The 15,058-nt window shown below is 41.9% G+C and overlaps 1 protein-coding gene across 1 annotated transcript in view; it reads left to right on the forward strand.

Moving 5' to 3' along the window:
- Positions 1 to 15,058, forward strand: part of Thsd7b (thrombospondin type 1 domain containing 7B) — an 857,175-nt gene that overhangs the window by 403,370 nt on the left and 438,747 nt on the right. The window contains exon 7 of the mRNA XM_041648517.1: positions 4,700 to 4,897. Within this exon, the coding sequence (XP_041504451.1) occupies positions 4,700 to 4,897 (198 nt within the window). The remainder of the gene's footprint in view (positions 1 to 4,699; positions 4,898 to 15,058) is intronic.

Consider the following 15,058-nt stretch of genomic DNA (forward strand, 5'->3'; position numbering starts at 1 on the left):
GTCAAGTGAGGCTGGGCCACCTTCCAGAGGAATTTAAATAGGGTCAGGTTGTATCGCTTATTGCTTTATCTCTGAGATACTCCTGCAGTGTTATAATTACAGAAATACAGAAGAGAATCAGTCTGAAGAAAATGCTGATGGATAAGCCCCACACCTAGGTGTGATGCAGTTTAAAAAAAATCCTCAGAATACATAGGTTTACTTGTTCCTTGCAGGCAAGTTCAAAGAAGGCAGCCTGCTAAAGAAAAGGCGAGGGGGGGGTAGCTCTATGTGGCATCCTAATAGCTACCAGCCTCCATAGAGAACTTCAGAGATTCCTCCCTGCTCCAGGACAGTTCCCCAACCATAGCACAGATCCCCCAATGTCCCTACAGGAAAAGGTATTTCTAAATTGAGACTCTAGGACTACTCTTAAAGCCATCGTTTCCATTCTGAAAAACTAACATAGACAGCAAACTGAGGTCAGAAATCACTGACATACTTGAAATCTAATTTTACAGTGGAAATATTTCCATTTTCCATTGTCGCTTGCTGGGCTGGCTCTAATTTTACATTTACACGAATTCTATAAAATCTTTCTGCTTTACTCCAAATAATATCCATGTTAGCAGATTTTTTTTTTCCTTTTCTATTTTTGCGTGTCTGTGTTGGGGCTGGCAGTAAGCTGCACCTCCTTCTTATGCAAAGTATTGAAGGTTTTCGTGATTGCTTTACCCTATCAATGCTGCTTGTTTCCTGTGCTATAGCAGGTGGGGAAATAATCATGGCTGATATCTAAAGAACTGGAATCAAAGACTCAGCCTAAGGGAAAGGGGGATACTTGATTCAGTAAAGTATTTATCATATGAACACGGTGACCTGAAACCATGTAACTGATTTCAGTTCCTAAGAACCATGTAAAGGCAGTCAAGTATACTGTCCTACATTTACCGTCCCCTGCTGTGCTGCTAGAGCCCTGCTGATTCCTGGGGCTTGCTGGCCAGCCAGGTAAACCTTTAAGAGCCCTAGGCCAACCAGATACCCTGTTTCAAAAAACAAGGTACATCTAAAATGACAGCCAGGGTTATACTCTGGCCTACAAACAGTCATGTACATGCATGCATACACACACAACACACACACACACACACACACACACACACACACACCTTTAGTTTTATCAGGTTCTTTGGCTCCGCATCCTTATCAACCATCCTGGCCTGCCGGAGACAAACAGTAAATGCAGTGTTCAGCATGCAGTGAGCTTCTGCTCTGTGTGTCATCTGCTGGATCTGTCTTCTAGCTTAGCTCCAGGAGTTAGCACGGAGACTATGTTATTTATGAACGGCTCCATGGAAGTTCACATGAACAATCTTATTCCATGACACAGGAGAAATACAGTCTTCAGACTTCAGTATACCCACGAGCTTCCTTAATTTCTTCTCTACCTTTTCCTAAAAAGATTTGTTCTTCACCATCTTCTCTTCTTATCTTACTCTCCCCAACCCAGTACTCATTCTTTTCTGTTTTCCTATAGAAGAATGATACACTATACCTTATTTCTTGGGTTCAGAACTTATGGCAATAACAACAACAACAACAATAATAATAATAATAATAATAACAAAAACAGCAGCAGCAGCAGCAAAACCCTGAGAATAGTGGTTCTCCCAAAGGTGCATGGTGAATCTCTGGCCATGAAATGATGATTGTAGCTGTCTCCTCCACAGAGCTCCAAATCCTACTCTCTAGTTTGTCTAGCTTCGGTTTAAGGGACTAATTCCTGATGGCTTTAAACATCACGTTTAGAAGCAGGACCAAAAATATTGCAGGCAGGAGATAAGTCTATGATGTTAAAGCACTGGTCAACTTCTATGCACCTACCCTACTATGACACATCAGAACCATCATCCACCATGATCAAGTTGGCTTCATCCCAGAGATGCAGTGATGGTTCAACATACAAAAATATGTAAATGTAATCTACTATATAAGAAAAAAAAACCCAAAAAACAAAACAAAACAAAACCCTACACGATCATCTCATTAAGATGCTGAAAAAACCTTTGACAAATGTGATCAAGTGAGCTTCATCCCAGAGATGCAGGGATGGTTCAACAAATGTAAGTCAATAAACATAATCCATCACACACACATAAATAATATTTGACTAAGAAACACTGACTGACCCAGCCATGGTGAAATTGATTGTTGTATATCTTTTGGACTTGAACACCTGGAAAAACCCTGGTTTACTAAAGGCACGGTTGCCAGTTTGTGAGTAAGTTAAGTAGAAAAGGAAGCCAGGGTGGTTGTTTTATGCTGAGCTTGTGATGTGATTTGATCCTACTTAGAGTCTGTACAAGGGCAGCACACATACACAAAAGAGCCCAAAAGAATTTATTGACTAAGGAGAAGCACTCTATAGATTTATGGGAAGATGGATGCAGCGTGATTTATTGAGGGGAATGGCATGAGCCCCTCACTGGCTTTAAGCTCCAGGAATAGGACAAGCAAATCCCTCCATAGAGAGTGCTAGGTTTCTGTACTGTTCTCCAAGCTGGTTTTCAAAGTGTAAATCATGCTATTGCTTGTTCAGAGATAAGAGCTAAGCAAATACAAACAAATGCCAGGAAAAAAGCAGGACACCATGTGCTGTGTGTAAAGGTAGAGGTCACACAAGTCATGTGGTGGCAAGAGCTGAGAAGTCCTTAATTTATGCTAAGTGTAGTCGAGTGTCCTGAATGCCCCTTGTACCTCTCCTTGAGGTTGTAGGTTGTATTTTGAGTATTTAATGATGGGGAGTTAGAGCTATAACCAAGCAGTAATATCCGTTGTTGTTATTACTTTAATTGGCCTTAAACCTAGCAATTTTAGTATCATTCTAACAATCACTATTGGCTAAATAATGTCTAAATAGTATATTAGTTATTTTCTGCCTTTCTGCCATCAAATACCTCACAAAAGTCAAGGAGAAGAAAGGTTTAGTCGGTGTTATAGCTCAAGAAATAAAATCAATAATGGTGACAGGAGCCCAAGGTGACCAATGACATTGTTGCATCTGCAGGCAGGAAGCAGACAGTGGGCAGGGAGAGAGACCAAGCGATCAAATGTCAAGGCCCTCCTCCAGGGACCCACTTCCACCAACAAGGTTCCATTTCCTAGGGGGTTTACCGGCTTCCAAACAGCACTGCCAGTTCGGGACTAAAAGTTCAAACATATGAGCCTTGGGCAGAGGAGGGGGTTAAATTAAAGAACTTTTGGCTAGAGATGGAGATTGGTTGGTAGACCACTCCCTAGCATTGAGGAATCCCTGGGATCAATCTCATTACCACATGAACTAGGCATGGCGACACATGCCTACACTCCGAGCATTTGGGAAATAGAGACAGGAGGGTGGGAAGTTCAACATCATTCTCACCTCCTGAGTGAGTGTGAGTCCAAGCTGAAGATACACGAGAACCAGGTTTGAAAAAGGAACTGCTGGGAGGTGGTGGCGCACGTCTTTAACCCCAGCACTCGAGAGGCAGAGGCAAGTGGATCTCTGTGAGTTTGAGGCCAACCTGGTTTACAAGAGCTAGTTCAGGACAGCTAGGACTGTAACACAGAGAAATCCTGTTTCAAAAAACAAAACAAACAAACAAACAAAAACACAAGAGAGAGAGAGAATCTGAAAGCTGAAAGACCATGATGGGTTGAGAGAATTTAAATCTAACAGTGGGAGATAATGTGGGAGAGATCTGTGCCTGTAGCAGTGATATATCAAGAGGACCAAAGATTGCAAGTCATGCCATTAATGGATCTCAGCTAGCTCTCATTCACTCATTCATTCTTTTCTTCAAGTCATCTTATGGTTATTGTTTTTCAATGTTACTTTAAATTATTTAAAACAAACATGTTGCGTAAAAACAAAATATTGCTTCTATTTCTGGCATCTAGACAAAAGAGAAAGATATGAGAAAGATAAGAGAAAGTATGATAACGCCCGTGTTCTCTTATGCCCACAGCTCAAGAAAGCTGAATAACAAAAAGCCTTTAGAGCAAGTCCACACCCTCCATCTCCCGGCAGCCTTCATCACACTTTTACAGTGTTACGGTTGATCTTTTTTCTGTGGGTACCCACCTTACTCCTCCTGAAGTATAGTTTGTGATTCTGTAGCATTTGAAGACCTGTCAAGGTCCTTATTGTGGATTATGACTGAAGAAATTTGAGAATCCATGCCCAGTTAGGGTAGAGAATGAGGTCCTAGAGACACTGTCTATACAGATGTGCTGATGTGGAAATCTCAGAGAAGCCATACAGAGAACTCTCAAAGCAGGAAGATGTGATTGGTCAGGCACTACACATAGGCAAAGGATGTTGACAGCAATACCAGAAATGAAAGGTGGGTGTATCTGTGAGCAGGCGCTGCTGTGGGTCATCACTGGAGCCCCTGGATTATGGACACCATTGGATGCCCCTGTTCTTTATTTTATCTGATTCCATCTGGCCCGTCCTTTGTCTCTTGGAAGACACTTTCACACTCATTCTTTCCCACACTTTCTCATTTTCTTTCCACTTCATATCCCTCCGTCTCATAAACAGAAGATATTAAGATATCACATGCATCAGAGCTGCAAGCGTTCGCACGGGAGTTTCAACAGTTGCCCAGCAGCTGCTCCTTTGTCTTTGCTGGATCAGGGCGAAATACTGAACATCATGCTTTCTCTCTCCTTCCAGGCTTTAGAATGAGACAGCGCCATGTTCTCATGGAATCTACAGGGCCCACGGGGCACTGCCCTCATCTGGTAGAATCTGTGCCTTGCGAGGATCCGATGTGTCATCGATGGCTCGCTTCAGAAGGGATCTGTATCCCTGATCATGGGAAATGTGGCCTGGGACATCGCATCCTGAAGGCTGTCTGTCAGAACGAAAGAGGTGGGAGATGGTGACACACTGCAGGGTTAAGTTATACCCAACAAGGGGCAGTGACACCCTTCAAAGGTCATTTCTGGAGGGTGAGAGGCTCCTGTACTGGGGCATTTATGGTGAACTGGGTGACAAATTGCTGTAGAGTAAGCTGTGATCACTTCATGTGAGAACCACAAACTGTCACTAAGTGCATGTTTGGTTACACTTAAACACATCACTCTGAACCCACAGACTTCCGTGGAGATATTTTTTTTTATTTTAACAAGACAAATAACAGACAAAACCATCCCATTTTATGCATCCAGAACAAGTTTTGTTTTCTTTTGTTAAGATCACTTTATGACATGCCTTTATTTAAAGTGTTCTCAAAATGCTACCTGTTGAAGATGCTGGGGTTAAAAGAAAAGGGAGAGAAAGCATAAGTAAAATCTTTTCATTTATTTAACATTAGACCAGAATCAGCTCTGGATATAATGCTAACATTTTCAACAAGCCATCTTTAAATATAAGCTGTCAGGATTTACACAATTATTAACAATGATGTCTGTCCTTGATCACCAAGCTTTTGGTACAGCGCTTGTTGGAAATGAAGTGCGGTTTAAAAATATGTAAGTCATATGGCAGTGAGGAAAGTGACATTTAAAAAATGTTTATCCCAGAGATTAAAAAGAACTCCATCTCTCCAAGGGAAGTGGAGCGCTCCTCCTAATCAGCTTTGCAGTGCGAGGCCCCACTCACAATGCTCTTCGTGTGTGGGATGAAATGTTTTGACTTCTGGAGCAAAGTAATCCACAGAATGGGAGGAAATTACAAAGCAGCCTCAGAATGGCTACTCACATCTTCACAGGGCTGACATCTGGCAAACTGTTGCTCCTTTGCTCTCTTCCTCCCCCTTCTCTCTGCTGCCTTTCTCCTTCACGTCTTTAGCCTCCTTTTCCTTCTCTGAAATAACTAATGTAAGTAGGTAAATGTACATTTTTTTATTAAATGATTTATTGTTTCCCTGCAGAAAGCAGATGGTTGTTTAATTAAATAGAAGGCAGTGGCAGATTGCAGCAGCTTCAATAAATAGTTGGAACTAATGGGCACTGCTCCTAATGCAACCACATACTGCTTACGTGGGGACAAGGTGTGGCTTATTAGAGCAGGCAAATAGACCACTTCCATGGTGTTTTCCTAGTATTATAATTTATAATAAGGAAAATATAATTTGTTCTTCTCCCATGATTCTTGGCACACTCATTCTGGACTCCCAGGGAGTCCGGGTTCTGGGAGAGTCTTGGCTCTATTATTAGTTCATCGACACTAATTTATGACATGAAACTCCTAAGTTCCTTTAAGTTTCCATGGGTGATAGAAATGACTTTTCATCTAAGAAGATGATTCTGGGTTGGTGTCTGTATTTAACTGGTACTCAGAAAGACCAGAACATTGGCAGAAGTTAGGAACTTTCATTCCTAATCCTCAACAACAAGGAAGTGGAGATAGACTGGGGGTGGGCTCAATATTAATCATCCCACAGGTAAAAGCTCTACAGAGATCCTTGGACTATGGAGTTCAGGGATCGGAACTTCCTTCCAATGGCTATGTGGAGACGTGGGCAGAGGCAGGTGTGTCCAAAGAGTGCCTGGATGCTCTATGCCCAGCTGGGTGCATTGTCTATATCCAGATCACCTGACAGTGTCTGGTCTTGCCTAATTCATCTCTTTCTTCTAGCTATTTATCTGTACATTTTATAATTTACTTCATAGTAAAGCTGTAAATGTCAGTAAAATGTTTCCTCGGGTTCTCTAAGCTACCTGGGAAAATCATCGAGTCTGAAAATGGGTTTGTGTGAAGTCTGATTTCCATCATGGGTGACAACCTCGGGTACCATTATCCAAGTGTAAGAGTTTTGACTTGATGCCATGTTCATGATAATAGTTCTTGGAATGGGAGTGGACTTGAACGGTAGGACCCCCATTAATGTAGAGGAATTGTTCAGTATGGAGAAAATCCTACTGATCCAATCCCAGGAGCATTCTATATTCAGAGTAGTGTCTGAAGTGTGGTGGGGAAAGTTCAGTCCTGGGCCTTCCCTCCACCCTACTTGGAATTTCAACCCCTTCACTACAAACTGAATTGTCAAATTACTAAATTTATGGAGGAATATTTTCCTATAGGTCTCCAGAGGAATTGGTAAAAACTACCTTCAATCATTAAGCTTCTGAGGGTAAAAGTATGTATAGGAATGTGATTAGAGTTATTCTTGGCACCTCACTTGTAATGCAAGCTTATAATGTGTATTTGCTATCACGTTTGGTCTGTGTAAATGGGGCACACAACAGTATTATATATAGTGTAGTCAGTACTGGAGATTAGAACAAGTATATCTATATCTTTTTGCCATTCTTCAACTGAGAAAATGGAAAGCTCATTGGGTTGGATCCCATAGCAACTAGTATAGTACTTTGGTCATCTCTTGGCAGGTACTGGAGAGTTGTCATGACAACCACTGTCCACAGCTTTGGAGGTTTCCTCCATAGTGTATGCTTTGTTCTCCTCAATGGCTGTAGTGGTCTCTGTTTACCATGATACAGCAGTTTCAAGGCTTTATTACTTATTCCTGTGAATGGATTTAAATTTATTGTCTGCTTCTGTGGGGGGAGTTGGAATTCATAAATGCTCACATTAGCTCTGTGAAGTCTGTGGACTTTTAAATACTTGGATGAACTAACTTCATTGATTGTGAGGCAGTAGCTGCCATCATGGAGACAGGAACATGCTGACCTCCTGGAAAATGAAACCCTGTCATACCTGGTGAGAAATTGCATATGTTGTCTGGTTGGACCTTCTGTGACTCAGAGGCTGTGTTCCTCTGTGATTGGCTGTGAAGGCTACGCAGAGGAGCTGCCTATCAAACTTTCCAACATGGTATCATGGTCTTCACATAACTACAGCAATGACAGAGCTGCTGCCACTCATTTAAATGACTGAGCGAGGAACGCTTGAGATATACAGGTTCCTGTGAGTCTCTCCACTTGGGACAGTTGATAGCTGACTTTTCATCACACCGAGTTTCTCAATTGCTTTGAAACTTTTGGTTTCAGAATTTATTTCAAGCTAAATGGATGTGGTCAGAAGAAATTGTCTTACACTTGATATGAGAAACTCCAAAACTCATATTAGATCCAATCAGACGTGAAACCTACTAGAATTTCCAAGGGCAACTTGCTTGTCTTCCTTAGGTACATGTATAAGCCCATGACAAAAGGTAGGTAGATCTCTGTGAGTTTGAGGCCAGCCTGGCCTACAAAAGCTAGTTCCAGAACAGGCTCCAAAGCTACGCAGAGAAACCCTGTCTCTAAAAACCAAAACCAAATCAAAACAAAACAAAACAAAAAAAGAACACAGAAAGAAAAAAATTCCACAATCTCATGAAATAGTCATGTTATAATCATACTTAAAAGCTGAAGAATATTTTTCCCTCATATATATTTGTAGGGTATATATGTTATGTTTATAAATGTGTTAACATGTTTGTGTGTGCACATGTGTGCATGCATGTAGCTATCCAATATTGACACTGTGCTTTCCACCTTATATTCATGGAGGCTGGCTTTCCTATTGAAGCCAGAGCTTGCTGACTCAGGCAGTCTGTCAGCTAGCTAGACAGGCATGCCCTCCTCTCCACCTCCTGATCTCTAGACGTATAAGCTGGCTATTATGTCTTCCAGGCTTTTGCTTAGGGTCTGGGGATCTAAGTTACAGTCCTCAGAGTCCTCAGACTATGAAGCAAGGGTTTAATCCTAGAGCCACTTCCCCTGCACACCAAGAAAACTGTATACTAACACACAGAGATATGCACGTGCGTGAGCACACACACATACACATACACACACATCATTATTTAGAATTATCTTTGTTTATATTTTTCTTGGATTTAGTTTTAGTTTTTTGAAACATGGTCTTGTTTGAAAGCCTAGGCTGATCACAGATTTGTGATCTCCTGCCCCAGCTTCCAGTGTTAGGGTTACAGATCAGAGGAAGCAATTGTGCCCAGCTCTCTCTGGGACTATTGTGGGTGTTCCTTGTGGTGTACCACAAAGATGAGTATACTTCCCTTCTCAAGAGGTATGTTCATGCCCTGACCTGGGAAACTGCACAATTACACACTCTGTCATACTGAAGCTGGAAAGTGACTACATGAGACAAATTTTGATGTCCCTAAGCCTGGTTAGTCAATTAAAGAATGTGGAGAATGTGATCTCCTGTACATGTTTAGGTAAAGTGCAGGCCACATAAGCATGAGGATCTGAACTTGATTCCCCAGAACCCATATTTAAAAAGGCTGTCTGTGGCAATTTGTGCCTATAATCCCAGCACTGGGAAGGTGGGAACTTAAATATCCTAGGGTTTGTTGATTGTTAGTCCAGCCAAATTGATATAGTCTAGAAATCTTGATCCAATTATTTTCTCTGCCAGTTAAATAATTAAAAGGTAGAAAAAAATCTCAGACACAGAAGACAGCAACAGGTTAAAAAGTAAACTTTAAGTGAAGAAGCAGGAAGGCACATGTAGACACTGACACACATGCACACATATATATACACACACCTGCACACAGAGATATACATAGAAACACACACAGACACATATACACAGACATGTGTACATAGACACACACATACATAAAAACACACACACATGGTGGGGTGGGGTTAAGATGACAGACACAAAGGCAGAAAGACTCTATGCAGAGTGGAAAGGGAACTAAAATCCCTTTTACTCTTGGTGGGACTAGCAAGTTAAATGTTTTTAGTGGCCTTATACCACTACCCTAATTTTGTGTTGGTCAGTTGAAACTAACAACAAAAATGTGTGTGTGTGTTGAGTGTGTTGGGTGTGTGTGTGGGGGAGTTGATAGCAAAGAGCCTCTGAAAATGTAAACATAGTTTACCAGCAGAAAAGGGTTAGACAAAAGCAGGGCCCCACTGACAGAAAAAAAAAAAGCCCATCAAGCCTTTCTCTCAGGTCAGGAGACTGAGGGAGAAGCCAAGATTTGCCACCTTAGTCATCTCTCAGGGCTCCTTTTTCCTGTCGCCTGTCAGGGATCTGCCCAGTTCCTACTCCCTCAAGAACAACAAACTCCAACTTCTTGGGGAAATGGTCAGAGAGCAATAGCAGTAGAAACTCAGAGGTATTCCTCTGCTTCCACACGCAAGAATGTGATCTGTGGACCACCTAGGATCAGCCGTCAATTATCTGTGGGTTTCCCCAGCTGCGGGATGGTTTCCAGGGCTTTGTATGGAGTGCTTTTGACTTTTATCTACCTAGCATCTTATCATTACTATGGGTCCACAGAAGTGACCAAGTAGAGCATGTGCAACTAGTTCTTGATTCACTGGTAAGGACATTTCTTCGCTTCAAAGTTTTCATGTTGTGCAAATGCCAACCCAACCTTTCCCCCTTAGAGAGCACTACATTTACTCTCTGTGGCTAGGGTTTTGATTTCCAAACTTAAAGTAAGTTTGCTGTCACTTTTCATTGGTGACTAGTGAAGATTTATCAGTGTAGGACAACTTCAGAGCAGGTTACAAAATCCCTCCATGCTGAGCAAGAAATATTTCTAGTGGATCCAAATGACTGTCTGGATCTTCCTCCCTGTCTCAGAGATGCAAAGTGGGCAGTTGCTCTCAGGTGGCCCAAATGCGGAGCTGCCCAGTGTCCCATCAGACAGCCAGCGCCTTCCCTGTGTCATGCTTTATTAAATATTCTTTCTTGAGAAACAAAATAGCTTTTTGTATACTTCAACAAGCATATTTATTCAGAGACCATGTGGCACACTTTCTGAACTTGTAGGAAGTATTGGGCAGCCTGTTAAGGTAGACTATATCCGGAGTTGTTGTAGAATATTCCTTTACTATGTGTTACATTTGTTTATGCTGTGTGACACTGATTGTAACAATGCATAATAGTGCCGCGTTCTTTTGTGTTTCATTTGTTTCATTCTGTGCTGTGTTCCTTGCCTGTCTAAAATACCTGAGGGTCTAAGGAAGAGTTAGGTGGCCAATAGCAAGGCAGGAGAAACGAGAGACATGCCTGTAGTAATAAGGGCGCAGCAGGGCTGCGTTCCCAGCACCCTGGCCGCCTGCTTGGCTAGCTTATGCTCCGAAATAATTACACGGACACTGTATTCTTTTAATCACTGCTTGGCCCATTTCTATCTAGCCTCTTCTAGGCTAACTCTCGCACCTGGACTAGCCCATGTCTAATATTCTATGTAGCACAGCTAGGTGCACTTACCGGGAAGATTCTAGCCTACATCCATCCTGGGTCGGAGCTTCATTGCGTGTCTGCCCAGGAGCCAGGAGCATGGCGTCTCTGTCTGAGGCGTCTGCTCCCGAGAGGAGAGCTGTGGAGTCTGAGCTCACTTCCTCTTCCTCCCAGCGTTCTGTTCTGTTTACTCCTCCCACCTATCTTCTAACCAATAAGGGCCAAGCAGTTTCTTTTTATTTAACCAATGACCTTCCTCCATCACTTGACTGGCAAGACGAGAGAATAAATAGGAGAAATCTGGAAACAAAAGAGGAGGAGCAAGAGAGAATAAGAAGAGGAGGATATCAAGGACCAGCCACCCAGCCACACAGCCATGGAGTAAGAGTGAAAGTAAGATATACAGAGGTAAGAAAGGAAAGAGCCCAGCAGCAGAAGGTAGATGGAATAATAAAAGTAAAGAAAAGCTGGCAAAGAAAAAAAAACAGCCAAGCTAAGGCTGGGCATTCATAATTAAGAATAAGACTCCATGTGTATTTATTTAGGAGCTGGGTGGCGAATCCCCCAAAGCCAAAAGAGTGACAGAGTAAAGCGTTAAAAACAGCCATCTGCAAGACGGAGCAGAACTCACATATTGACAGGTGCACTGAAGTAGAAGTCTCCTGGGTTGCCCCACAAGAACTCTCTGGTACAGTGCTTCATATTTCATGTCTGCACTTAGTCTTCCCAATGTAAATAGTTTCATTTAGTGTAAGGAACAGTTTCCTATCCCTAAAGAGGCTTTGATTTCATCCCAAAGACATTTTTTCTTTATTTTAAAGCATTTTCTTTTATTCTATGACCTAGACCAACAGGTTGTTCTCCATTGACAGATTCCAGAGAGAGAGAGAGAGAGAGAGAGGACCAGGGTGTGAGAAGATAAGAAAGTTTGGGATCAGGAGGTCTCACACATGGTGATGGTTCATGAAAGCAAGGTTATTAAAAAATACAGAATCTTATATACAGTTATTAGAGAAGAAACGGAACGGAAGTCAGCAGACAGCTAACCAAGTGGTGTGTTGCAGAAGAAATAGAATATCTGAAGGGTGTCAGAGACTCAAATCCAGTGTCCTTGTGGCGAAAAGCCAAATTTTAAGAAACCAAAATAACAACTCTTTCAGGCCCTGGCCCTATCCCCAACTGGAACTTGCCAAGTTTGCCCCCACCCCAACCCAGGAAAAGGACACAGAACTAAGTTTCTTTGTCTTTTCATGGGCCTCTGAAAAAAAAAAAAAAAAAAAAAAAACCTGAATTACCCTGACTCTCACCAACTTTTAATTCTGGTGGGGGAGGAGGAGCTCATCACATGAGTGCAATGCTCGCAGAGGCCAGAAGATGGCGATGGACCCTCTGCACTCGAGTTAGGAGCCGCCTAAGCATGCTCTTAACCACTGGGCCATTCCCTCAAGGGCATTCTTGGAGACTTTCTTGTCTTTCACTAATAATCCAAGAAGCTATTCTTTAATCTTACCTCAAGTACGTGCACTTTAACTACTGACACCAAGGAGAGTGGGACCTTCACAGGGTTGACTTTATTTATTGAAAACCTGCCACAGTAGTATGTATTTGAGTTGGATTAAGATGGCTTAATATTTTTAAATCTGTACTTAGACTTGAAATCCTTGTTTGTTTTATTTCTAGCTCAAGGAATGTTCCATTGCTTGCCTGTGTGAGGCCTATGTCAAACGCCAGAGACAGTTTTACTGTTTGTGCTTCATAGAAATTCTATGTATGACCTCTTGTTTGCCAAGTTTTCTCATCCAAGCTCTTGGATCATGCTGCATCTTGTGTTTCTCGGGTGCAGCGTTAGTACCCCCTCTGAAGACCTTTCTTCTCTCTTAACAGATTTTCTCAACTTCATCTAAGGGCAGGACTTATTTTATTGGATATTAGGAAGAGAGAGTACTAATTCGTCAGACATTTCTTTACCAAGGAAGGAGATTCCTGTGGTGAAGACATATATTAAAGAGATGTATTCAAATTAGAGTCACTGCTGAGGTTTAGAAGATCTGAAACAAATTTCAAATATGAATTTTCTAAAACATTTGAGCCATGGGTTTGAAATAAGTCTGCAGTTTATTAAGAAGTGTTTTCACAAAGCATGATGATAATTGGATTTTTTTTTTAAGGAAGACTCTTGTTTCTCTCTTAAATAGGAAGGCAAAGCACCGACATTTACATCAGGATGTGATTCTTAAATTACATTGCACCATTTAAGGAGATCAAAGAGAAGGTAACAATGGCTGTGCATTTTGCATGGACAATGAGAGTCCGGACAAATGAGATTTGGGATTAATGAGAAGTAGTGGATCCCAGCATGAGCTGTAGTTTCCCACCCTCACTCACCACATGAAACATTTGCTGATGCACATGCATCTCGTGACCTGAGACTTTTCTCTGGGCGCAGGAGCCTTCCCAGGACATTCAAATTCCTAGAAAGGACCCTGGAGATGACTGGAATAAGCTTGAGGTCTAGATATCACGGCCAATAAGCTGAGCCCCTAGGGACTCTGTATTTACCTGTACTTTAGCCCTCTTCTCTGTCCAGTTCCTGTTCCTCATGCCTACTCACTGCCCAAGGATCCATGCTGGAGTTTTACATGGTGTAGCTCAGATAACTCTGCTTAGAAAGATTTAGGGCCCTCATTTTTGCAGAAGACGGAGGTTCAAAGGACTCAGACCACAACGACAACCACATTGAAAGAGTCACCTTCCAAAGGAGAAATCAGAGCCTGTTTAATATTTTCAGTGTTTTATTTTGTCAATTATTTATTAACAGCCCAAGAGCTGTAATGTAGCTCGTAAGTCCTTCCTTCAACAACAACAACGAAATAGGCTCACATTTCATTTACGTTCTAGGTAGGACTGCTGGGTAATTTGTGTCCTGTCTTGATTCTTGTGTTCTACCAATTGTCGTATAATTTTTGGAGAACAGGCTGTTCATGTTAGGTTGAATCCCTGGTTAATGGGAGTCTGCCACTGCTGCTGTATTAATCCAATCAAACCAAAATAAAAAGTCCAGGTTTATTCTGAACAAAGCATTACTGGGGGAACCTCAGGGGAAGTTGAGAAGACCATGAGAGGAACCCATGAGATGGAGGCCCTTTTTTTCTTTTTTGTTTTTTTTGTTTTTCAAGACAGGGTTTCTCTGTAGCATTGGAGCCTATCCTGGAACTACCTCTTGTAGACCAAGCTGGCCTCAACTTATAGATATCCGCCTGTCTCTGCCTCCTAGTGTTGGGATTAAAGGTGTGTGCCATCACACCTGGCTAGGTCCTTTTTTATAAAATAAAACTTAATTTACAAAATTAGAATGATTAGAAGAAGGAGAAAACAGAAGTTTAGATTTGAATTAGGAAAATTTTTTGTCTATGTGCACTTACTTGTCTAAAGGCTTTCCCAAAAAGCCCAAATTTTCTCCAGTGTACATTTCCCCTTAAAGGAGAACAAATGACCATAGTGGATAGATGACCTTTGTCCATCAAAGGGCTGCGATTGAGTGCTCTTTCAGTGGCAAGTAGAATAAGAGAAACAGGTCAGTGCCAAAAGGAGAGGAGTTTGGAAACACCCAGGAGAGCAAAGCTGTCTTGGAAATACATTTCTGCTCACCGTGTGTCAGGTCACGTACAGAAAGACTCAGTGGCCTCAAGGATGAATATAGCAATGTCCTCAAAGAGCTTGACTTGATGTTTAGTTGAAGACACATGGTATTTCTATATATCTAATTATACGTGTGTGTGTATGTGTGTCTGTGTGTGTGTGGTGTGTAGATACACCTACTCACACTGCAAACCTACCACAAATCAATGGTAATGGTGAATGGTGATCGGAAGTACATGCAGCACTCCTGAAACGTTTAGATGAGATATATGT

This window comes from Microtus oregoni, unplaced genomic scaffold (genome assembly GCF_018167655.1).
Source record: "Microtus oregoni isolate MIOR12 unplaced genomic scaffold, Mior012 000003F_ref0000135, whole genome shotgun sequence".
Lineage (NCBI taxonomy): Eukaryota > Metazoa > Chordata > Mammalia > Rodentia > Cricetidae > Microtus > Microtus oregoni.